Below are 24,427 nucleotides of genomic sequence, written 5' to 3'. Positions count from 1 at the left end.
GAAAATGTGTAGAATAACTTTAATTAAACTTGTCTTGTATCAGATATTTTTCCTCTAACAGTCTTTTACTCATGGATTTTATCTTGGTCTCTATCTGTGGATATGTGTGATTTTGTTGTCTGCTCTGTTGACCTGTTTTTATTCTGCACTATGTCTGTAAAGCACTTTGGTCAGCTCATGTTGTTTTAAATGTGCTATAGAAATAAATTTGACTTGACTTAACTTGTATGTAAACAGCGACACCCAGTGGCCACAACATAGATTACATAAAGATGCAGCTGCAGTACCGCATCTCTCCCATAGTGGGCGCCAAATAACAGATAAACCCTTAGGGGGGAGGGGCGACAGAGAGCTGCTGCAGGTCTCTCTGGTCTGTTCACTGAGCTAACTAAAGTCCATCAACGAGCTAGTTAGCAGACATGATGAACGCTCTCTAGCAACAAGAAAACATGGACTAAGCTAACTAGAGATTTACTCCTGTGTGTTGACAATCACTCTCCATCTGAGGAGCATCTCAGCTGGTTGTAGTCTGCTGCTTCATTCATGCGGTCGAGAGGAGTTTGAGCTCCGAGTGGCGGGCAAAGCTCAGTCATCAGCTCGCTGGATCAACTGGGACAACACGGCTCACTCACCGGTACGGATGTTGTTGCTGTTAGCATGCTAGACGAGCTCACATTAAAACCAGAGTGATCTAATATATACATGTGCATGACTAGATGTGTATATAGCAGTATAACTGCTGCAGGTTCACAGCATCTAGTAGATATATGATGGTGTTTGCATCACTCTCTTGTAGCTTAGCTGCTTGCACGACGAGGGAGAAAAAGTGATCATGTAAATACTGCTGGTTGTTAGCTGAAATGGGCCAGTTCATGTGCAAGTGGTGCATTGATAACATAGCTACTTTACTACCACCAAAGAAAGGCTTTGCATGTGAATATAGATAGATAGATAGAGAGTGCATGTCACAGCCTAAGAGACAACCACAGCAACAACACATAATAGATGTAACTGTTTGTTTTTACATTTATCCTTTGATATTGCAATATATTGTTATTAATTGTTTTTTATTTGTTTGTTTGTTTTATTAACACAACAAACATTAATTACTTTATTGTTTTCTTCCATTTTTCATGCATGTTCTTTTTAAAATATCTATACATTGTAATTTGCTTAATGAATTGTATATATGTAAATATATGTTTTTGTTTTTATTTTTATTTATTATTGAATTGACGCTTTGGCAATATTGTTCACCTGACAGTCATGCCAATAAAGCAAATTTAATTGAACTGCATTGAATTGAGAGAGAGGGAGAGAGATATGTACTTTATTGATCCCAAATTGGGAAATTATCGTGTATACAGCAGCAGGTTATCCAGGCAATGTACAGGAACACATACAGGAATACATATCAACACTAGAGATAATATCTATAGTATACAAAATATATTAGAATACACTATACATATACCAGACTACTACAACTAGCTTAGAAAATATGAACATAGAATAACAATAACATACTGTATACAAATAGCAAAGTGTGCAATGACATACTATATATTAGAAAAGTGTGCACAATGTGTTACAATTTTTCTTTAAAATAAAATGAGGTAGTAAACAAAATGTGCAATTTCCACATGTGCAAGATTATTACAGGAAGCTGTTTACTGCTAACATGTTTGTTTTGTTGTAGTTACCATGTGTTGAGTTTCTATAAGATTCCCACACTAATGAATAGAATAGAATAGAATATATCTTTATTGTCATTGTACAATTACAACGAAATTTAAATGCAAACCTTAAAAAGTGCAAGAAACATAAAAAATAACGTGCCTCTAAAACTATACAAAAAAATAATAATAATAAAAACACATATCACACACAAGACATTCACATTCTGCAGGTATTGCACGTGGTGTAGTCAGCAGCATAACCTGAGCTTGTATGTACTACGATCGAGGGCTAATGTGTTAATATATAGACCCGCTGTGTGTCATCATGTAAATTCTAATGTTACTCTTCCTCCCACTAGAGTAAGAGCATGGTGGTCCCGGACAGTGCCAGCGTGGTCCCCCAGGCTGACAATGGCAGTCCCGCTGGCCTCATGGAGAGCTCCAAGCCTGAGTGCGAGGAGGAAGAAGAGGGGGGTCAGGACCTGGCAGGGGAGGAGCTGGAGGAGGTCCGAAAGCTGCAGGAGCTTGTCCGTAGGTTGGAGGTCCAGAATGAGACCCTGCGCAACAGAGGGAACAAGACCATCATTCACAGAGGAGCCGGCGGCAACAGCAACCTCACAGCCGCTGTCAATATCAATGAGAGGCTGGCTTGTGAAGAGGTGACCAACTCTCATCTCAGGTTGGAGCACGGTGGCGAGCTGGTGGGCAGCTCGGACTTTGAACTGTCGCCCGCTCAGGACAGCAGCAGTGGCGAAGACATGTCCCCTCTGCCCGTGGCCAACAGGCTGGAAGAAGAGGAGGACCAGGGTCCATGCGGGGGCTTTCTCACCCTGACCTGCAGCAACGGAGCAGGACAGTTGCAGACGCCAGAGAGCCCCTCTCAGGGAAGTTATGAGTCAGAGACACTTGCAGAGAGCGACTCAGGGGTGGACCAAACTGCACTGGATGAGGTGGATGTCCTAGATTTGGAGGATGAGTGTGCAGAAGTAGAGGACGAGGACAGCTGGTATGTTTTATTATCTGCGCTGGTCTCTAGTTATGCTTTGATAACCTCCCTTTACCCCACTAGTTTGGATTATCCAAGATTGACTACTTCTAGATCTAATTTACTGGCAGACCAGTGTGCTGCATCTAAACATTTGCAGATGTGAGAGACACAGTAAGTAATATCCATAATATGAAGCAGTGCATATGAGTTACCTTCAGGGGAAGTTGATTTCTGGCAAAACAGGCCACAGCGATGCCATTTTTTAAAAAGTTTGCATGCCACGTTGGCTTGTGTATAGGTAGAGGAGCCCCTGAAGCCAGATGAGTCACTTGTGCTTTTTCATTTTAACCTCTGATTTTAAAGTGTGTTACTCCCCCACAGGAAGTGACTCTGTGCTGTGCTGTAGCAGCAGTAGGCTATTTGGATTTAAAATTAGAGTTAATTCTCGGCCAAGACAGAAACTGCATTTTTTTCCCCTCATCCGCAGAATCAAGGAGAGACTTTTCTTTTTTCTTATACTTTCAAAGTTTTGCTTAACCGTGGCAAACATTTTGACCACTATTTCTGAATATTTACTGTAATTATGAGGATATGATGAGGTGTTTGTTAGTGATGGAGGAAAGAGAGAGAAGAAAGACACTTGAGTGACAAGGAGGCGGAAAAAGAAAGGGCAGCCAGTCGGAATGAATAAGTCCAGAAGCAGACAGTTGACGTGAATACAAAAGTGAGACGCTGTCTGTTGTACCCGACTCTGACTCTGAGCTCTCTGACCTAGGTAAACAACAGGTGTGACCTATCTGCGACCTGTTTGGCAGGTTATGATGAACACAAAGCTTTTTTATCAGCCACAACAGCGACGCTGGTATTGTTTACACCCTGGTTGTCTGTCTGTGTGTCTGTGTGTGTGGCAGAATGTGGTCCAGGAGACACCCACTCTAGTGGGAACTATCACAGAGGTTTGGAGTGCTGTGCCAGGTGTCTGTCTCTGAACAGACTTTGTCACTGTGATAGCGTCACAACCATGAAATCTGCAGTCACAAAACTTTACAGGTGTGTAGTTGAGATCAAAATGAAGACCGAGTTTGAAGATGGGTATGATTGGAGCAATAGCATTGGAAGTAGGGTGTTAGGAATTGCCACCCCACATACTTTACGCCCCTGGCCCGATTTGGCGTCTCGATGCCATCGCAGAACGGTCTCTAGTTTTATTCGCATCTGTCTAAACCAAGCATGAATGGAAACGCTATAGGCACTAGAAGTGTTCTAACAGGCTGTTTCAACGAGAAAAGCTATTTCAGGTATTGTTATAATAATGGTTATTATTGTTGACCCGGCATAGATCTACAATCACTAAGCCTTGTTACACAACATACCAAAGATCAACTGAGCTATATCTGCATTAGTTCATTCCTGAACGCAGGTCAGGTTGAAGCTTATAAAAGAGACGAACTTTGCTCATTTCCTCCAATTTAATTGGCAGAATATAATGACCCAAAAGGAGCAGTAATTAATAGAAGGTTAATTCCTAATAATCCACGTTAAATTCACGCCAAAGTTCAGTCTAGACGTGTTTGTTTATTCTGTGCGCGCTGCATTGCCTGAAACAGGTACCATATTGTGTTCCGTTACTTTAGGAGCTTAACAGCCAGACCATTCACGACTTATTTTCTGTTTCACATCATTAGCCATACCATATGTGCCATGTGAGGGTTATCATAGCCAAAACATCCAGTAATCCTAACGACGACATAATCTGATCTGCTCTGGGCTGAATGCTGCCGCATGGCTAAACTGCTTTGGGTGGGATTGCACAGCATGTGATCTGAGGGGCCCCCCCTGTGTGACCAGACCGCAACACGGACAGAAACACCGGAGCTGAGAGTAACTGCAGGACCTCCCGTTGTGGGTTTTTGATTCATAGTCTAAAATATGAGCAAGAGAGAAAATATATTGCCAGTGGCACAGTATCTGCACTAAATAATATTTCCAAGACTTGATTAGACTAGACAGGCAATGTTTCAACCCCACCGGGTCAATTCAAAATTACCATGAATGTCCATCTTGTTCTTTAATCATAGTCATTTTATTATAGAATTATTGTAAAAGTATAGATATACAGTATACACATTAGGGCTGTCAATCGATTCAAATATTTAATTGCGATTGATCGCATGATTGTCCATAGTCAATTGCGTTTAATTAAAAATGAATCGCACATTTTTTTATCTGTTCAAAATGTTCCTTAAAGGCAGATTTGTCAAGTATTTAATACTCTTATCAACGTCGGAGTGGGCAAATATGCTGCTTTATGCAAATGTTTGTATATATTTATTATTGGAAATCAATTAACAACACAAAAAAAATGAAAATATTGTCCAGAAACCCTCACAGGTACTGCATTTAGCTTAAAAATATGCTCAAATCTCAAACCCAACAGGCCACAACAGTGTGTCAGTGTGCTGACTTGACTATGACTTGATCGCGTTAACTTTGACAGCCCTAATACAGATGTTGACTTCATCCACAAGTGCTGCTCTCTTTATCTCTTTAATATTATTGTAGAGGTAGGTTGCACCGATTCTGGTCTGGTATATGTTTTTAGGTTTAGCAGTTTTGCTAATTTGCAGACCCGTGTCTTGCGTGAATGGCAACAACCGGGTGTAAACCTTTGACAAACACTCAGGATCAAACGCAGCATCAGAACGTGCATCATTGTTCCACATCAAACACAAGGATTGTGTGTGAAAGAAGTAGCTCCTGCTCCCCCCGCACACACACACACGCACACACACACACACACACACACACACACACACACACACACACACACAGAGAAGCTGTGGACTCTAGCAGGATGTGTGACCTGAATATTGCTCTCTGTATTGTTGCTCAATCCAGTGGGAAATGGGTCCTTTTGTGTTTTCCCAATGGGAAGATGATTTGTAGTTGATTGGTCCAGAACCAGTCGGTCCGGGCCTTTTGTATATCCAACTCAAAGGATCAGCCCATGTGACCGCCAGTTCAAAGCTTGTGGTGAACTAATGGCTGCTTGCTCGCACCGGGGGCAACACTGGACACATCTCAAGTCAAGTGTTGATTTCAGATGCATAAAAAACCACCATGGCTGGTCAAATATAACACTACATTTTATGTGTTTTAAGATATGTCCACCTCGCTGTGGCCCGTCATCACAGGATGACCGTGATGTGTTAGGCAGATGTAGATGAGGCAAAGGTGTATTTATCCCAGCAGTCATGTTTGAGAAGCAGGTTGAGGCTGCGAGGATGTTCAAACTCCCTGTTTGATCTGATTACATCATTCCGATTAAACAAAGCAGCTAGGTTGTTTGATGTGAGATCTTTGCTGCTTCACAGTGTCCTATTCAGTGGTTGGGCGTTAAATCTGCCTGAGGTCAGTCACGCCTATGTTGTACTTTGTGGAAAACATTCTTACTGTGCATGCACATGGCATGCTCAATACCTTACAGACCCAATAGTTCACACTAATCTCCAGCTTGTTTTAATTCAAACCTTTTGCTCGGTAGTTACTGGCACCTTTGACGTGCATGTTTAATAAAAAGTAGATTAGGCTTACTTGTTTGGCCCTGAACTGCCTTTTCCCTCTCACTACTCTCTTAATCCCCTCTACTTCTCGTCATTGCTCCCATTTCCCTTGGTAACAGTTTGTTTTCTCCTCGTCTGCCTCTTCTCTTACAGGTTGTATGTGTCTCCGAAAAAACAAGTAGCAGATCAAGGCCCGGAGTCTCCGTTGAAGTGGTGTCGGCAGGCTCTTGACCATCGCAGCCCAGAGACAGAAATAGCTTGTCGGACCCTGATCAGCCGCTTGGACCAGTGTATGTAAACACACGGATATGTTTTTGCGTTAAACTTTGTATTTAGTCATTATTTTATTCAGTCCCGTAAACCCTAAGATTAACAATCTACCAGTCTAACACAGATGCTAAGCAGCAACAACAGCTTTCAAAATAAGAAACCCATTTTTGTATCTGAAGGTCTTTGGGTCACATGCCGCTGCCTTAGAGGTGGTCGGCCTGAATCAAGAGTATGACACCTAATTGAGTACAGGGAGACAGTCTTACCTCCCCCTGCTTTCTTATTTACTGCTCATCTCCATTGTGCATGTGCAGCAGTCACAGTGAATGTGTACATGGTGCGTACGTCTCTACGTCTGGACAAAAGTTTGTGTCTGATCCAACAGGCCCCATGTATTATTTACCCCGCTCGCAGCTCTTACTTCCCGCACACCGCAGAACCTGAACAACAGAGCTATTCACACCAGGGCTGAATGACTACATGAAGTCATGGGTTGGATTACCTCCTCCCCCCGGGTCGGCTCTCCTTTTAAAACGGCGGCACCGGGCCATGAAACTGACTGATGGTGTAGAAACTACAGGGTTAGCAGTAACAGTGAATTAAAAAAGTAAAAAAAAAGAAAAAGAAAGATGTTGTCTAACTGAACCCTACAGTATGTATGCAAATATTGTGGCGTTTTGTTGTCAGCTCAGCAGAGCTCTACACCTGCTGTTACTGAACATCAAACTGTCTACATGTTGTGTATTACTGTGGTTAAAGCAGGAACACCGGTAAATCTGTCTACCTTTTATTACTTACAGTATCTGTTGTCCACAGCTGATTTATAGCGTATAAAAAGCTTCTCCTTCAGTTTATTAAATCCCCGCTGAAGGCAGCAGGACACATATGTTGATAACTCGGTCTTCTGTCCGTTTAAGCGGGAGACATCGGATTACTGGAGCTCATTAATTCTCTGTGTCACAGCTTTTTTAAAAAAAAAAAGGTTTTATTTTAGAAATGCTGCCGTCACATTTTGATATGATGTAATCATTTGCATGAAATAAAGTACAATTTATGGATTGGATTGGTGCAGTCCTATAAACTCCTTCACCAAACAATATTTTTTTTAATATTACAGTTTTTGTTTCTATCTAATCAACTGTTAAAAGTGTGCTGGGTGTTCGAATCGTGTCGCTCTGCACCGTCCAAACAACAGCATGAGTTCCAATTCTTCATTTATTGTTGTCGTAATCTGTCACTGTTGTTGGCTCAGATGAGAGTGTATTTATTAAATCACCACCACACCCTCCCATCTCTATTCACCTTCACCCCACCCTTCTGCACATTGCGCTGCTGCACCTACAAGATGCAAGATAGCAGGTGCAGTTGGGAGATGCGCCCAAGACCTACTGCTTTCCACTTAAAATGGGGCCCTTCATATAATTTACATTGATCCCAACCGTACTTTTATTATATATACTCCTCATGTCGTCTCTTTAAAGTGTGTATGTTCTTCTCGGCGATATCTAATCTGTCCTCTCCTGTCCCCCTGCAGCATCTCGGTGGAGGAACATGTACAGTAGCCCATCAGCAGAGGCAGGCTCGGCAGGCTCAGGCCTGATCTCTCCTGGGTACCACAAATCAACTAACAAATCCCTACTAACCTGTGGCAGCTCAGGTATGGCATGACATTAACGCACCGTGCTCCTCATTTTCTGCTCAACACAACAGTGGGATTGACGTCAGTTATTGTACGGATGTAGGTCAGTTGATCTGTGTGTGCACTAATGCATAACAATGTGTCCCCTCGGGATCTGAATGGTAATTTTCAAAGACTGTTCTGGCATTTTTTTGCATGTTTTACCCAGTTTACTGTGTGTCGCATATACTGCACATTACTTTTTTCATTACCATTTTTCAAAACATACCTCAAGTTTTCTATAGATTGATTTTCTACTTTTACCAGGCAGCCATTGTTTACCATTCATTTTATTACTGTACTTAATTCAACAAAGACTTTAAACTTGCTTGAGAAAGATAATCCATCACAGTATCGCAATATTTTACGTGGTAATATTGTATTGATACACGGGCGTCAGTTGAAAAAAGGTAAATCACAATATATCGTAATATATCTTATCACGACTTAAGTATCGCGATAATACTGTATCGTGGGTCTCTGGTGATTCCCACCCTTAGTGGACATCATGTAAGGTTTTTTGTGGAAAGGTCTGATATCACAGACTAAATTGTTGTCTGTTGAACAGCTGTGAATTCAGGACTACCTCGTCCAAAAAAAAGAAAAGTGAATACAGATGTCACGAAAAGGCAGATGTGTATTTGGTAGCCTCTGACCCAAATTCCGGCCAACACATGAATGCATCACAAACACAGATCTTGCCCATTCCTCCAAGCTTTCAATTACGTCACTGCACAACAAGCACATTATTATTATTTTTAGAATAATGTAAATAATAAAATAATATTTATCTTAATAATATAATATTTATTTAAAATAATATTTATTTTAATAATATAACATTTATTTAAAATAATATTTATTTTTACAACAGACATAATATTCTCTGTGATTAATCATCTACAGTATATCAAGCATGTTCGCTTCTCTCTTGAGACGTGTATTGAAATGAATGGGAAACAGTGTGCACCCGGCAGACAGAAAAACACATCTGTAACACGAGTATACTTTGGAAGATGGTCAGTGATTATGTAACGTATATATGGTTTGTACTTCAGGGGATAAAAAACACAGGTATATAGAGGGTGTTAGTGCTAACCTATGTGAAATGTACAACGCTGGTGATCTTGACTCTGTGGTGATTGTTACAGTTACTTTCCTGACATTGTCTCGCAGTACCAGAGACCAACAATGCTGATGTCGTTATAAATACCCTGTAAATAACACATCTCTGCATGAACTTGCAAATGCTTGGCTTGTGGGTGGTGACCTTATCTAATACCAGACTATTTTACATAACCAAATACCCCTGGATGATGTTGTCACTTCCTGTTTGTCTCAGTCTGAGTGTTAGGCCTGTGTCACAGACAGGCTTGCCTGGCAGGGGAACTTTGCAGACAGCTTCCCTGGACAATTTTTTAGACCAACGCTGCTGGACAAGTGAAGTCAGGGTGGAGAGACGTGTTAATTTAAACATATCAAATTGTCCAACAAAGATTTGTCTACATTCACACCTTAAATTCTTGAATATTGGCCGGGTCAGTCTGATACTTTAAGCTTAAATCTAAATTTGTCCTGTTACAGGCAGCGCTACACATGTACACGTCTACACGTGTTCTCCAATATTTCCCAACTTAAAAAAACTTTTCATCAACACTGTGATGTGCTACTCTACTTGATTACCTTGAGGCGATAATACAATCCCTCAATTGGCATCTAATCTTTGATTAGTGATGGTCTAACATTTGTCATACTCATTTTATAGTGTGAAAGGGGGCCCATTAATCAAGACAGTGCCATACTTAGGCCTCACATCAAAAACGTTTTTTGGGGGAGCTGACGTCCTTTTTCTGATAGACAATCTTGGATTGAAAGCTAGTTATCATCCTGTGATATGATTGTCCTGTGGCTGTGCAGTCATGAGCAGGTTGTAACCTGGCACCATTGTTACGCACAATGGAGGCAAAAGCTGTCACTGTGTTTATTCGTAGGGAATATCCATGCAGAAGGTTTATTTTTTATATTTTAAATACGTACTTTAGTCTGATAAGTGTTTAGCCATTATAATACAGGTCCTGGTAATTCCCTCTCCTGCCCCAATGTGTTCCCCTGGCTTTATTAGTTCAAACAGACCACATGGCCATTATTTCAAGTACCAACTTTTATTTGAGAATTTAAGTTTAATTCTCCCCAAAGTAGAAACAAGTGTGATTTAATATTGTTACTATTTATTTGTGAGATGCAGATTGTTGTAACAGGTATCTCTCTCTGTTGTTGTTTTTACAGGTGTCACAACAACGCACTCAGCCCTGAGCTCGCAATCCTCCATAGACAGTGAGCTCAGCACATCGGATGACTCCATCTCTATGGGCTACAAGCTGCAGGATCTCACCGATGTCCAGATCATGGCTCGCCTACAGGAAGAGAGTGAGTAGAGGTGTTGTGCACATGGTGTGCCGGACGTTACACGCACATACTGTTTATGACGGCTGATGAGGAAAAAGACTAGCGAAGTTAGCCTTAGTGCAAACCTTTTCTTACACCTCTGTAGATATTTTGACTCTCTTTTGAAGCTTTTCTGTGAGTTTATATAAATCCGTATGTGTATTTGCTTGGCTTCCTGTTAATGCCGTTTCCTTTTTGAACTATTTTTGGTGTCAGGTCTGAGGCAGGATTACGCCTCCAGTTCGGCATCCGCATCACGCCGTAACTCCACCGCCTCTCTACAGTCCCTGCGGCGGGGAGGCAACTACAGTGATCAGGAGTTTGACAGTTACAGCCTGGAGGACGAAGAGGATGAGTTCTGCTCCATGCCCCAGCGACGACATCGCTTCACCCCCTCGCCTTTAGGCTCACCCCGGTGCCTGTCCCCCTCCACCTCCAACCACGGTCAGGAATACAGCAGCCGACTCGGGGCCCCACGCACAAGAGCACCCAGGCGATCCCTCCAGGGCCCCAGTCCAGAGCTGCTTAAATTCGCCAAGAGCGAGGGTAGGCTATAGCCAGTAATGATTCAGCATTTATACCCTAGGTGAAGAGAGTCAGAGTGGCCATCACAGAGATTCTTGTTGTACCAAAGCTGTGATGATACACATACTGTTGATGTTAAATGTGTTATGTATGTGTGGTTCCAGAAGAGTTGCGGCACAGCATGCCTAATCTTGCCCCCCGCACCAGCCTACGTTCCCTGGAGGCAGTCAGAAACAGCCGCAGCATGGAGGCTAACCTCCAGAGCTCTGGCAACCGCATGTCCCACCTGACTCACTCCCCCTCCACAGGTAACCCTTCCCTCTTCACCTGGTCCGCACCTCTTCTCCAATGCCTGCCTTTGCCTTTTTTGTAATGTCACTTCTATCCTACCACCTTAACTTCCTTAACTTTGACCACTACTAGCGCTATGGAGCAGTTTTCTTTATGAGGAGGTCCCCATTTTGCTCATATCCTGCACTACATGGGGTGACGCGATACATATTCTTGGCAACGGTTTCACATTAGATGGCAGTAATGCGCCAAGAAACGCAGCAGAGCACCAACAACGGTAGTGAAGTAGAAGACCGCTAGCAAACAAACGGATGCAAGGCAGCGCTACGTTCCAAATCACATGCTTTTTGCTTTTAGTAAATACTGCAGCTGCTTTTACAAAGTACGTACTGTTGCATGCAATATGCATACAATTGGGACATACTACTTCCTCATAACATCGCACCTTTAACTTTGACCCTCTTGCTCATATATTTTGAATAGTCATATAAGCATGCTGGCTTGCATACTGCAAAATGGGACCAGATGTAGTAGGACATCCTGGTATTTTTTGGCATGATGCATTTCACAAACTATTTATTGGGACATAGTAAATCTATTTCTGGCATACTAAATAGTTTGGTAGTGTGGCTATTGGAACGCACAGGAAATTTCAAAATTGGCGTTGCAAATGTTTTATCAGGAAGGACATTTATTTGACATGTTTGCTAGACTTCAACGATTCATGCAACGAGTGTTGGTGAGTTACACTGACTGTAAAAAGAAAGATTACAAGAAAACTGAAAAATATAATAAATGTACAGAAAAAAAACAAAATAAAAGTGCTCTGAAGGCTACTGTCAACATCTGTATTCCAACAGATGGCATGTGCATTTACTACTTTCTCACAATCAAATCTCATCCAGTAACAAACAAAAGAAAAACATTAAAATATAGCAACATTATTAAATATATATACAAACCAAAAATCACTTGCTCAGCTCGTGTTTTTAACATGCAAATAAATTCATAAATATTGACTCAACTTTTGAAGGACATTGACACACTGATATTATCCCCAGAAAAGTCAACTATCTGTGATGTATCGCTCTAACCTTGACTCTAACAAGTCAATTCATTTATAACAAACTCATACTATACATGCGTTACTCACAGTTACTTAGGAGTTCCTCAAACCATCCCAAATTGTGCCCTACTCCGTCTCTGACATACCCCAAGTGATGTACAGTTAACCCCCCTTTCACTCACCTGCTACATGATTATTCCTCCAAACTTCCCCTTGATAATCCAGCTCTGCTTCTCCCAGGCTGTCCTACAACTCCTACATACAGAGAATGGGGTTTTGGATTTCAATTACAGCACATTTATCTTTTGTACATATTATTATTATTATTATTATTAACAACATTTATTTGATTTCCCAACATGTCTGAAAGAAATAGCTGTTTGAGATTCTTTTGTACAACTGTGCCTCTCTTCCACTCAAGGTATGGCTTGTAGTCGGATGCGTAGCAGCGGCCAGTCGCCCCTCTCCATGCGGACTCCAGTTAAAGCCGTCAATCCTGTGGGCTCCATGGCAGCTGGTCGTCAGTCTTCAAGAGGTCTGCCTGTTGTCCAAGCGCCGCCTGCAGGAGGGGGACGCAGGGTCCAGTCTCCGGGCTCTGCCAATGGCGGAGCCTACGGACCCGGGAGAGCGTCCACTGGGGCAGGGAGGGCCGCCGTGGGCAGAGGACAGGCATCTACCAGAAGTAAACTCTCACAGCCCGCCAGGAGGTGAGCGCTTCAATGAAAAACTATTGAGGAAACTGTCCTTTTGATAATGGTCTTGTGTTAATGAAGGACTAACTTTAACTTTTCTATTTTATTGCCAGGTCTTTCGGCATGACTAAAATGTCAGATGAATCCTGGAAAGACGGCTGCTACTGAGCCTGGCTGGGGATGAAGGATGTTCACTGCTGCAACCCCTCACCTGACCTCTCCCCATTACCTCCCATAGTACAAAGAACACAGCCACTGCGTCCACAAATGTGTCGTACAACCTTTGGGTCCCTCATTTCAGAACGGAGCGCTGGGCTGCACTGGATTCGTAGTGAAGACTCATCTCTTTCCCTCGCATGAAAACATTGTCAACCCACACAGCGAGGCTGTGTAGGCACACATGCACACTCCACTTGTGATACGGACCAACTCTGAGCTTCCACAAGATTTGTTTGTGTTAATTTTACTTATTTTTCTATGGTAATTGTGAGAAACTGCTGGAATATTATGGGTTGTATTACATGTTCTGTTGATGTAATTGATATGAAGACAATTTATATGAAGATATTGGTGGTTTGTTCATTTTCTGTGTGAATTCCTACTAGATGAAGGTGCCGAGTGTTGCATGCTTGGTTTTGTTGGGTTTTTTCCCCCTTATCATCATGTAACTGCAATATGATCCGTGTGAATTTATGAATGTTTGATTGGTTCATTGTGGATCTTTAGATTTGTGTTGTATTTGTGTTTTTGCTTACACAAGAAATGCAACTCCTGTAAATCACACTGCCCTTATAAATAATACAAAAATGGAAAAACATATGGTTTTGTGCCAAGGTGCATTTCAAGCTGCAACACTCTTTTTAATTCCAGAAGAATCTCTCCAGTCATTAAAGGTACTGTTACGGTACTGCATTTTGCAGGTGTTTTTACTGCATATCAAGATGGTTTTGAGTGAACACCACTGTAATGAAGAAAATGTTTATGCACGAAAGGGCCTTGTGCCTTATAGACAGCTATGCACCCTCATGCAGAGTGCCTCTGACAATTAGGAGCTGTAATGAACATTAATAAAGTCTACCGTGAAACCTATAATTTAAATGCATTTTCTGTTTATTTATTTTTATTTTTATTATACAATGCTAATTAGTCACACTGCAATCCAATCTGCAGCACAAGCAGCATCTATTTCCTGGGTGCATGACCAAGGTGCATTTCAGCTGCAACACTCTTTAATTCCAGAAGAATTCATTAAAGGTACTGTTACGGTACTGCATTTTGCAGGCGTTTTTACTGCATATCAAGGTGGTTTTGAGTGGATAATACTGTAATGAAGAACATGTTTATGCACGAAAGGGCCTTGTTGCCTTATAGACAGCTATGCACCATCATGCAGAGTGCCTCTGACAATTAGGAGCTGTAATGAAACTTAATAATAAAGTCTACCGTGAAACCTTTAATTTAAATGCGTTTTCTGTTTATTTATTTTTATTTTTATTATACAATGCTAATTAGTCACACTGCAATCCAATCTGTAGCACAAGAATATTATTTATTTATATTATATATTTATTATTATCTATTTAGAATAGAAAGCTTTATTGTCATTGTATTAAATACGAGATTCACAGTTGCCACTTTAAAACAAATACTTGACAAGAGTAAACGAGGCAGATAAAACATAACAGGTAAAACACACAGTTATAAAGCAGAATAAAACAGGTAAAGTAGATGTAATAAATAAATATAAACAGAAGTGTTACACTAGGAGTATGAAATATACAAATAGATGTAATGTAAACAGTAATGAGAATTAATAATAAAGTACAGTGAAACTATAATTTAAATGCATTTTCTGTTTATTTATTTTTATTTTATTAAACAATGGCTAGATTAGTCACACTGCAATCCAATCTGCAGCACAAAAGTATTATTATATATTTATTTATTATGATCTATTTAGAATAGAATACAAAGCTTTATTGTCATTGTAATAAATACTACGAGATTCACAGTTGCAGTTATTAATATCTATTTCCCGGGTGCATGACCAAAACGCATCACAGATGAGTATTATTATTTATTTATTTTACATATTTATTTATTATTATCTATTTCCTGAGTGCATGACCAAAACGCATCACAGATGAGAGCTATAAACCCCACACCCCTTGTGACACAAAATAGCCCACAGGCCTCATCTGCAAGCATACATAGTCTGAGCTCTGCAGTCTGCAAGCACAATAACAAAACAAAAAACAACAGTTGTGTGATGTGATAACATTTGTTTCGTTATGTCTCACAACCCTGCATAGATATGTCTGTGTTAAACAGCAACTCTGCTCTCTTATGCATGACGCAAATAGGGAAGGCATCATCGGTATAAACGAGGCCACGCATTGTCTCTGTGTCTCTCTGTCTCTGTCTGTCTCTGTGTCTCTGTCTCCCTCTGTCTCTCTGCTCCTCACCCCCTCTCCCCCGCCCTCCCTGCCGCATGCTCGTCAGGAAGCACGCTGATTGGCCGAGGCCTAGCAAAGAGGTGCCCGGGGATCCTAAACCAGCAGGCCGCACTTAGCTTTCCCCTCCAAAATAAACCAAAACAATAACAGACAAAACTGAGAAGTGGGGGGAGAAACACCGATAGAGTCAGGAGACGACGCTATCAGGTAAAAAGTATTTTGAATCTACCAGGAGGGCGCAGGGAAGCAGACTCCCGGGCCCAGTCGGCCGTAGCGGGCCTCGTCGAGAAACAACATGGAAGAGACTGCGGCTCCATCGTAGCCCAGCTTAGCTTAGCATGCTAGCTCGCCATTATCGCGCAGATTAGAGCAAACATACTCAAATATAATCATATAAAGGTGTAGTAGTGTGTTCCTTGTGCTTGTGGCTTCATGCATAGCGTGCTGTTTGTGTGAAAGTGAGGTTTAAATGGGGAGATAAGAGCGGTTGTTAAGATACTTGAGTTAGCAGTGATGCTAAGCAAAATGGCGTTTTTTTGGAGGCACAGCCCTTAGCTTGCTGGGCTAGGTAGTTAGCTCTGGTGGTGGTAGGGTGGAGGTGGAGGAGGAAGGAGGGTGTAGCCGAGCTAGTATGCATTGCATAACGTCTGCGGGTACTTTTCATTGGCGGACATAAAAGTCAGAGCATGTAGTTTTTGTGTAGAGTCCATTACTGTTTATCCAAAAACGAGGTATATCCGAGGAAATGCAGGCAGTCCATAAACGTCACTACACAGATTGATGCAGACATTGCATATTTGGCTTGTTTTGCATTTCTTCTCATTTAAAAACAAATCATTTTAAGGAGCAACCTGCTTTCTGCCTGTGAGCTCGTCCTCCTGGCTGCACACTGAGCAGGACAGCCCTTTGTCTCAGCTGGGTTTGTAGCCATCAGGCTCAACCAGCTCCAGGTGTATAGCTGGCTTTATTATGTCCTCAGGTTGAAGTCTGCCTGTAGTACTCTCCATAAGCAATGGATGGAGCCAGTGGTCAACAACACAGCTTGCCCTCCTCCTTTAGTGGCTGCAAAACATTAGTTTTTCTACTAAGTTTCTCATACATAAATCATTATTTGTGGTGGCACCAGTGTCCTTATTATAAAACTGAGCCCATGTAGAAATGTTGTGTTGTCTTTACAACACTTAGACTATGCTTAACTAACTCCTTATCTCTTTTCTGTTGTCTTCTAAGATCAGGATCAGAATCAGAATCAGAATCAGGATCAGAATCAGAATTAGAATCAGAATCAGAATGGTGTTTATTGCCAGGTGTAAGAGGTATACACTAGTTATTTGCTTTGGTTTTGTTGGTGCAAATAAGCAGTATAATAACAAAATAATAGATAAAAACTTTACAATAAAATACGAATTAAAAAAAATGGAAATTCTACCAATATACAATAAACAATATCAGCGCTATGCCGATAATTAAAGTCCTTAGTGGCTGCAAATCATAGTTTTTCTGCCTTGTGTTTTAACATTTCTCATACATAAGAAAATTATTTGTGGTGGCACCAGTGCCCTTATTATAAAAGTGAGCCCATGTTGTCTTTACAACACTTTGACTATGCTTAACTAACTAACCGTGTTGTCTTTACAACACTTTGACTATGCTTAACTAACTAACCGTGTTGTCTTTACAACACTTTGACTATGCTTAACTAACTCGTTACCTCTTTTCTGTTGTCTTCTATGATCAACGCTATTCCAATAATGAAAGTCCTTAGTGGCTGCAAAACATAGTTTTTCTGACTTGTGTTTTAATGTTTCTCATACATAAGAAATTATTTGTAGTGGCACCAGTGCCCTTATTATAAAACTGAGCCAATGGTGTGCGTTGTAATGTCTTTACAACACTTTGACTATGCTTAACTAACTCATTACCTCTTTTCTGTTGTCTTCTATGATCAGAATCGTGTTTATTGCCAGGTGTAAGATAGATAGATAGATAGATAGTAACTTTATTGATCCCGAGGGAAATTCAAGTTTCCGGCATCACAGGTCCATAGTGCAAAAACATGTTAGTATAAAGGCAGTAAAAAAGTTAGTAGTCCAAAGTACCAAAAAATATACCAGATATAAAAATACAAGGACGTATACACTAGGAATTTGCTTTGGTTTTGTTGGTGCAAATAAGCAGTATAATAACAAAAGAATAGATAAAAACGTTAGAATAAAATAAGAATAAAAAAAAAAAAATTCTACCAATATACAATAAACAATATCAGCGCTATGTCAATAATTAAAGTGAGAGGCATTGCACTCTAACAAATGTACGAAACAGGAACGCAGCACATAGGAAAAGAGTGTCATTTAGGTTGTAGAACTTCAAGAGGCCATCATATAGACCATATTCCTATTGATAGTGTCTACAGCGTGCTCCACAATGCATCGGACCATCCTGTCAGATATTCTACTCACTTAATTCTCCATGTAGAGGAGGAAACCAGCAAGCTCGTGATGATGAACAAAACTGCCGACACACTAAGTACAGCAATGTTCTTCAGACTGCAAACACCAAGACATACAATTGGTAACCTTATTTTCTCTCTTGTACCAATTGCCATTGTTTGTTTTGTCTTTGTCACAGAGGGATTGATCACCTTGATGGAAGGAAGCACGTCACACATCCATTTGGTTGTATTCTAAGGAGTTTTGTCATCAAATGTAAAGGTATGTATTAAATGTATAATAGCCAGTATGGCATTGTTAGTTGTTGCATTCACTTACATATTTTTAGTAATGCACACTTACAAAGTGTGAGAATACAGCTAACGGTGTACACTGTAATTTTCAGTCTTTCTTCCGAGTGAAGACATGGATCAAGGAGGTGGGGTCTTGGAGCTTCACACTCAGGAGCTGAAGATGCCCCACGCTATGATCATGCAAGACTTTGGTAGGTGACAACCATTAATTTCAGCATGCAACATGTAATCCAAGACTCCCCACAAGGGAAAATAAAGCTAAAGCCTAAAGGTCTTAAAGATGAAAGCTGGAATTTCTTAAAATCATGTAATTACTGTTTCCCATGACAAGAGACCCTCTCCATACACTTTCTAATCAGGTTTATTGTATCACACTTGTCAAGTTGACAGTGCAAATGCCATTTAGCTTCATCGCCTACCTAAATGATTTAGTCAGTGTAACATTACATGGTCAATCTGACATTTTCACAGCATACCAAGAAGTTGATATGCCTTCACAAACATTTGACAAGCTGCTCTGATATCTTCGCAGTTGCTAGAAAACACTGTTGTAGCTTTAATTGCCATTTTGTTGTTTGAAACCCTTTGTAATGCACCCCTCTCCGTGTCTTGTGTTTGCAGTTGCCGGCATGGGGGGTCTGGCTCACATCGACGGCGAGCACATTGTGGTGTCTGTGCCCGAGGGTATGCTTCTTTCTGATGTGATGACGGACGAGGGCATCCTCCTGGAGCACGAGCTGGAGGTGGAAGGCTTAGAGACTGAGGTGGTTCATGGCCTGGAGACTGAGGTGGTTGAGGAACTGGAGACAGAAGTGGTGGAGAGCTTACATGCAGATGTTGACGGCCTGGAGGCAGAAGTGGTTGACGGGCTACAGACACACGTGGTAGAGCTGGAGGCTCATGTCATCGAGGACCTAGATGGGGAGGTGGAAGTGGAGGGTCTGGAGGCGCACGTGGTGGAGGGCCTGGAAACCGAGGTAGATGTTGAGGACCTGGAAGCTCACGTTGTTGAGGGCCTCGAGGAAGAGGTGGAAGTGGATTTAGAAGCGGAGGTTGTTGAAGGCCTGGAGGTAGATGTGGAAAGTCTGCAGTCTCAAGGGGTAGAAGCCCACGAAATTACCACTGAAGACATGGTGACCTCAGAACACAGCGTGATCATGCCAGACAATATTCTGGGCACAGAGGTCGCAATAGAGGAAGATCTGGACGACCATCATCATCATCATGTCCTAACCTCAGGCCTCATCCAGGGCTCAAACCACCACCACGACGACATGCCAGACCAGGTGTTTGTGGCAGAGCTGCTGTCTGAGCACCCGGACAACACGCTGGACGACCAGCTTGTGTCAGAAGGCTTGATGGTGACGGAGGCCAACTCGGAGACCATAATCCACGAACAGCTGCCAGCTGAGGCCGTTCCCCTGCAGACAGACGAGGACGATGATGCAAGAAGCAGCTCTGAGGATTACCTCATGATCTCCTGTAAGACGGCTTGCCATATGATAACTTATATTAATAAATGTGCTTATGCAATGCCATGTTTTATTGCTAATTTTTGATAACTATTTGTGTGTAGTGGATGAGGTGGGGGAGAAGCTGGACATAGGGGACACTCCCCTAGAGATCAGCACCGAGGTGATGGAAGACAAGGACTCTAAAGAGGAGGACGACTCTGAGGTCATCAAAGTCTACATTTTCAAAGCTGAAGCAGATGACGATTTAGGCAAGTGACTTTAAGAATAATCAAACTCATTTCAACAATACAAGTAGATTCTTCTCTGTTAAACTGAATGTAGAAAGTAATTGTGGATTTTTTTTTCTCTCTTTCCAGGCGGAACAGAGGTAATAACAGAGGATGACTACCAGAATGGCCACCCTGACCTGGAAGCTGCATCATCCGGCAGACTGGGAGTTGGCCGTGACAAGATGGTCTACATGGCAGTCAAGAACCATCCAAAAGAAGAGGAGGATGATGAAGATGACACTGATGAGGATGAGGATGATGATATCAGTATGTTCCTTTGTGAAAGATATTTTAGTCCATCTTGTCAGACAGCTTGTGTGGTTGTAAATATATTTTAGTCCATCTTGTGAGACAGCTTGTGTGGTTGTAAATAAGTAGAAGGTGTCAAACCTACGTCATTATTCTTTTTAGAAGACCAACTCGATAACAAAATGTTTTTTCCTTTGTCTGAGCAGTTTATACAGCAAATATCACAGCTTGGATATATAACATGTTTATAACATGACAGTGCCACCAAGCATCTCTACCCTTTTGGTAATGAAATCTAAACTGTCTGCGCAGGTAATACCATTGAACGGGTGAAGAATGGAGCAGCTACACCATTTTTGCAAATCAGAGAGGGACTGGCCGCCAACCGTGTCCTCAAACCCAAAGCGAAGAAAAAGAAGAAAGGAGAGATACGACAGTGTCAGACTGGTATGAACAGCATAAAATCCTTGGATGATGAAATATGTATGATTTGATGATAAGAATTTAACCATTTTCAACCATCTCTTCCAGCTGTTATCATCGGACCAGATGGCATGCCGTTGACTGTCTACCCCTGCCACCTATGTGGAAAGAAGTTTCGCTCAAGAGGCTTCCTCAAATGCCACATGAAGAACCACCCGAACCACCTGATTAAGAAGAAGTACCAGTGTACAGACTGTGACTTCACCACCAACAAGAAGATCAGTTTCCACAACCACTTGGAGAGTCACAAGCTGCTGAATCACAACGAGCGCTCACCAGAATACAGCGAGTACGCACGGCGCTACCACGAATCCAGCCCCTTGGGCTCCGACAAGCTCATCGTCAAGGACCGGGAGCCCAAACTGCATCACTGCAAGTACTGCGACTATGAGACGGCCGAGCAGGGCCTGCTCAACCGTCACCTGCTGGCTGTGCACAGTAAGAACTTTGCACACGTGTGCGTCGAATGCGCCAAAGGCTTCCGCCACCCGTCGGAGCTGAAGAAACACATGCGGACCCACACAGGCGAGAAGCCCTACCACTGCCCGCACTGCGAGTTCCGCTGCGCAGATCAGTCCAACCTAAAGACTCACATTAAGAGCAAGCACGGCGCGGATCTGCCCTTCAAGTGCAGCCACTGTCCCCAAGCCTACGCCGACGCACGGGAACTCCAGCGTCACATAGAGATGGTGCAAGGCCACAAGACCCATCAGTGCCCACACTGTGAGCACAAGAGCACCAACTCCAGTGACCTGAAACGGCACATTATCTCCGTTCACACCAAGGACTTCCCCCATCAGTGTGACGTGTGCGAGAAAGGCTTTCACCGGCCCTCGGAGCTGAAGAAACACGCAGAGACGCACAAGGGCAACAAGGTGCACCAGTGCCGGCATTGTAACTTCAACGCTCCCGACACCTTCACTTTGAGTCGCCATATCCTGTCCTTGCACACGAAGGACCTCCCCTTTAAGTGCAAGCGGTGCCGGCGAGGCTTCCGGCAGCCCGCCGAGCTGAAGAAGCACATGAAGACACACAGTGGTAGAAAGGTTTATCAGTGCCAGTATTGTGAGTATAACAGTACGGACGCTTCTGGCTTCAAACGCCATGTCATCTCCATTCACACCAAGGACTACCCCCACCGCTGCGACTACTGCACCAAGGGCTTTAGGAGGCCCTCGGAGAAGAGCCAGCACATAGCCAGGCATCACAAAGACATGTTGATGTAATGCCATCACACACACAAACACACTCCCCTTTCCCCGAGTAAATCTGTGTCACACACCCAGAGGTAATTTTAGTGTATTAACAAAGAAATGACGGATGTATGCTGTTGATGAAGACGACAACAATATAATTGCCGTTCTGTGTTCTGTGTTGTAATGGGTGTAAACCCTCTCCCCCAGGGGTTAATGCAAGAACACATTTTAGATGGGGGGTGAAGTCTAAAAAAAGACAGTGTGCACACTGAGTGGGACAGCTGTAAATTGTTGTTTTGTTTTGTTGCAGAAAAATCACATATGAACATATATTCAGGGTCTCAAATGTCTATATTTTTATACCCACTCAGCTGAAATGCTGCAAGATGATGACTGTGTCCTGTAAAACAGAAAGTGGTGCTTTGTGAACGTCATGCCAGTTCTTCAGATGATGTGGAGCGAGTACCGGAGAAGTTTACCTCCATGGTACCAACTAGTATCTCTTGTCCTTATTAACCAGCTTTTATCCAGACATTTTGTTTTTCAACGCCATCTGGTCTTTAAGGGGGGGCAGGGCCATTCATGAGTTCATAAATGGTTTTGAGTGATGTTGACACATTACGCACCTTTAAAAAGATATTTCATTAAAACTAACCGTTGAACTTCCATCATTTTTGGATTTTCCTCCCAAGTCTGAACACTTGGAGTTCCATTAAATTAATCATGTATACTATAGGCTGTATTCTGTTAAATATGTCTTAAAAGGTTGAATCAGAAACAGTTTCTGGTCTGATCAGCAGTGTCTAACAAGGAGGAGAAACGGCGCAGGTAGAAGAATATCCCTTTAGTGTACACAACACATTTCTGACACATAAATTCTATCTGCTACGATAGTTCACAGGTGTATTATGAACTTGACAGATGGTTGGCGTCACGTTTGACAACCCCTGAATTGGTTACATCTGACTGACACAGATGTGCTCTCTCAGCTAACCATTTGATCGCAATCATGCCTTACATCTGTTGGTCTTTATCCCTTACGCACTGAGGAACACAGCTAATCAGAAAACAAGTGATTTTTAACTCTCAAACATACTGCATCAATACCGTTCTCAGAGATTGTGTGTTTGAGTCAGTAGAAAGCACTTTAATAACTTTATTGTATTTTAATTACGTGTGTGTACCTATATATAGATATATACATATATCTATATATATATATATATACACCCTAGATGATAAACAACTACGGAGCTTTGTGAGTTGGTCATGGTAAAGATTGTTTTGAGTGTTATCTCTAGCAAATGGGCACGATCCATTACTGCATCCAAACTGAATTTTGTCATTGAAAGTGGTGGGTGAAACCATTTATTGTTTTGTTCTATGGATAAGTGATTTGGTTTTGTGTTTTGTTTGTGCTCACTAACAAGTTTCCCCAGACCCTCGTCCTGCAGTCCTAAATAATCCAACCCGATCCCAAACATGGGATTATTCCCTTGAAGTCAGTGGTCATCATTTTGGCATTAGTCTTTAAAGTATGCACATAATGCTGTCTCCATCAAATTAATTGTGGTATATATTAAAAGTCCCCGCATTTCGTGTACCTTAGTCTATATTTTCTTTCAGTCTGATTGTGGATAAACTACTGGTGGGGAAGAACCAAAATAAACAATTATCTTTTTACGCTTTTTGTCCTTTCTGTCCCGCAAACAGAAATCCTCTTTACATGACATCATAAAGACCCAACCATTTAACATGGCTATATGCATGGACATACGGTCTAAAATTAAACATGTTTGGTTATAGCAAATCTGTATTTTCCCTAGTAAGGACCACGCCGTCAACAAGGTGCAATTTAACAAATTTATTGAAGGATATCACAGATGATCCTTGTGGCTTGTCCACTTAGTCGGATGCGGTTTGGGAAGCTTCGATCGAGGACAGGACGAAGAGGAGACGAAGAGATTAGGAGAGAAGAATGAGGTGGGAAGGAGGGGTGTATAATACGAGAGCGGAACAGGAGCACTGGGTTAGACAGGTATTTATAGGTAATATGGGAAGTGGCACGGTTGAGGCGTGGTCCTATTTAGCTTCAATTGTTGAGGCGTTATCAACTGTGGTTTTACATTTGTAAATTTACTCTAGAGGAACGGACAGAATACAGATTAAATTGATCCATACATCCTTATTTCATTTATCTATAGGCCTGATTCAAAGAGGACATCATGCAGGATTTTAGTTTTGACATATATCTACCCTGAGTGACTTCCATGCTCCTTACCGCCTCTGTTATCAGATGTAAAAGAAGCACCCATCACTCTCTATCATCCTGTTCTGGTGCTTTATCCACAACCTGCTT

The 24,427-nt window shown here is 42.0% G+C and overlaps 2 protein-coding genes across 2 annotated transcripts; both read left to right on the top strand.

The window, feature by feature from the left end:
* Positions 1 to 381: 381 nt before the first annotated feature.
* LOC141775215 (SLAIN motif-containing protein-like) lies at positions 382 to 14,295 on the top strand. The gene is made up of 9 exons (XM_074648354.1): positions 382 to 634; positions 2,039 to 2,685; positions 6,384 to 6,520; positions 8,035 to 8,157; positions 10,465 to 10,605; positions 10,840 to 11,169; positions 11,313 to 11,456; positions 12,927 to 13,212; positions 13,311 to 14,295. The coding sequence occupies exons 2-9, from the start codon at positions 2,048 to 2,050 to the stop codon at positions 13,363 to 13,365; spliced, it is 1,854 nt and encodes a 617-aa protein (XP_074504455.1). The 5' UTR covers positions 382 to 634; positions 2,039 to 2,047; the 3' UTR covers positions 13,366 to 14,295.
* Positions 14,296 to 15,603: 1,308 nt separating this feature from the next.
* znf711 (zinc finger protein 711) lies at positions 15,604 to 23,751 on the top strand. Its single transcript, XM_074648353.1, has 8 exons — positions 15,604 to 15,860; positions 18,282 to 18,364; positions 18,489 to 18,587; positions 19,018 to 19,878; positions 19,973 to 20,119; positions 20,228 to 20,407; positions 20,702 to 20,836; positions 20,921 to 23,751. Exons 3-8 carry the CDS (start codon positions 18,509 to 18,511, stop codon positions 22,096 to 22,098), a joined length of 2,580 nt encoding a protein of 859 aa, XP_074504454.1. The 5' UTR covers positions 15,604 to 15,860; positions 18,282 to 18,364; positions 18,489 to 18,508; the 3' UTR covers positions 22,099 to 23,751.
* The last annotated feature ends 676 nt before the right edge of the window (positions 23,752 to 24,427 follow it).

The sequence above is a fragment of the Sebastes fasciatus genome, chromosome 10, assembly GCF_043250625.1.
Source record: "Sebastes fasciatus isolate fSebFas1 chromosome 10, fSebFas1.pri, whole genome shotgun sequence".
NCBI lineage: Eukaryota > Metazoa > Chordata > Actinopteri > Perciformes > Sebastidae > Sebastes > Sebastes fasciatus.
Note: the sequence above shows the minus strand (reverse complement) of the source record. Positions and strands in the feature narration are given on the sequence as shown.

Bases quoted from the DNA above. Each gene is read 5' to 3' on its own strand.
- LOC141775215 (XM_074648354.1), top strand. From the start codon at position 2,048: ATGGTGGTCCCGGACAGTGCCAGCGTGGTCCCCCAGGCTGACAATGGC. The intron at 10,606-10,839 runs GTGAGTAGAGGT...TTTTGGTGTCAG, and splicing joins GGCTCGCCTACAGGAAGAGA to GTCTGAGGCAGGATTACGCC. The intron at 11,170-11,312 runs GTAGGCTATAGC...GTGTGGTTCCAG, and splicing joins TAAATTCGCCAAGAGCGAGG to AAGAGTTGCGGCACAGCATG.
- znf711 (XM_074648353.1), top strand. From the start codon at position 18,509: ATGGATCAAGGAGGTGGGGTCTTGGAGCTTCACACTCAGGAGCTGAAG. The intron at 18,588-19,017 runs GTAGGTGACAAC...TTGTGTTTGCAG, and splicing joins TATGATCATGCAAGACTTTG to TTGCCGGCATGGGGGGTCTG. The intron at 19,879-19,972 runs GTAAGACGGCTT...ATTTGTGTGTAG, and splicing joins GGATTACCTCATGATCTCCT to TGGATGAGGTGGGGGAGAAG.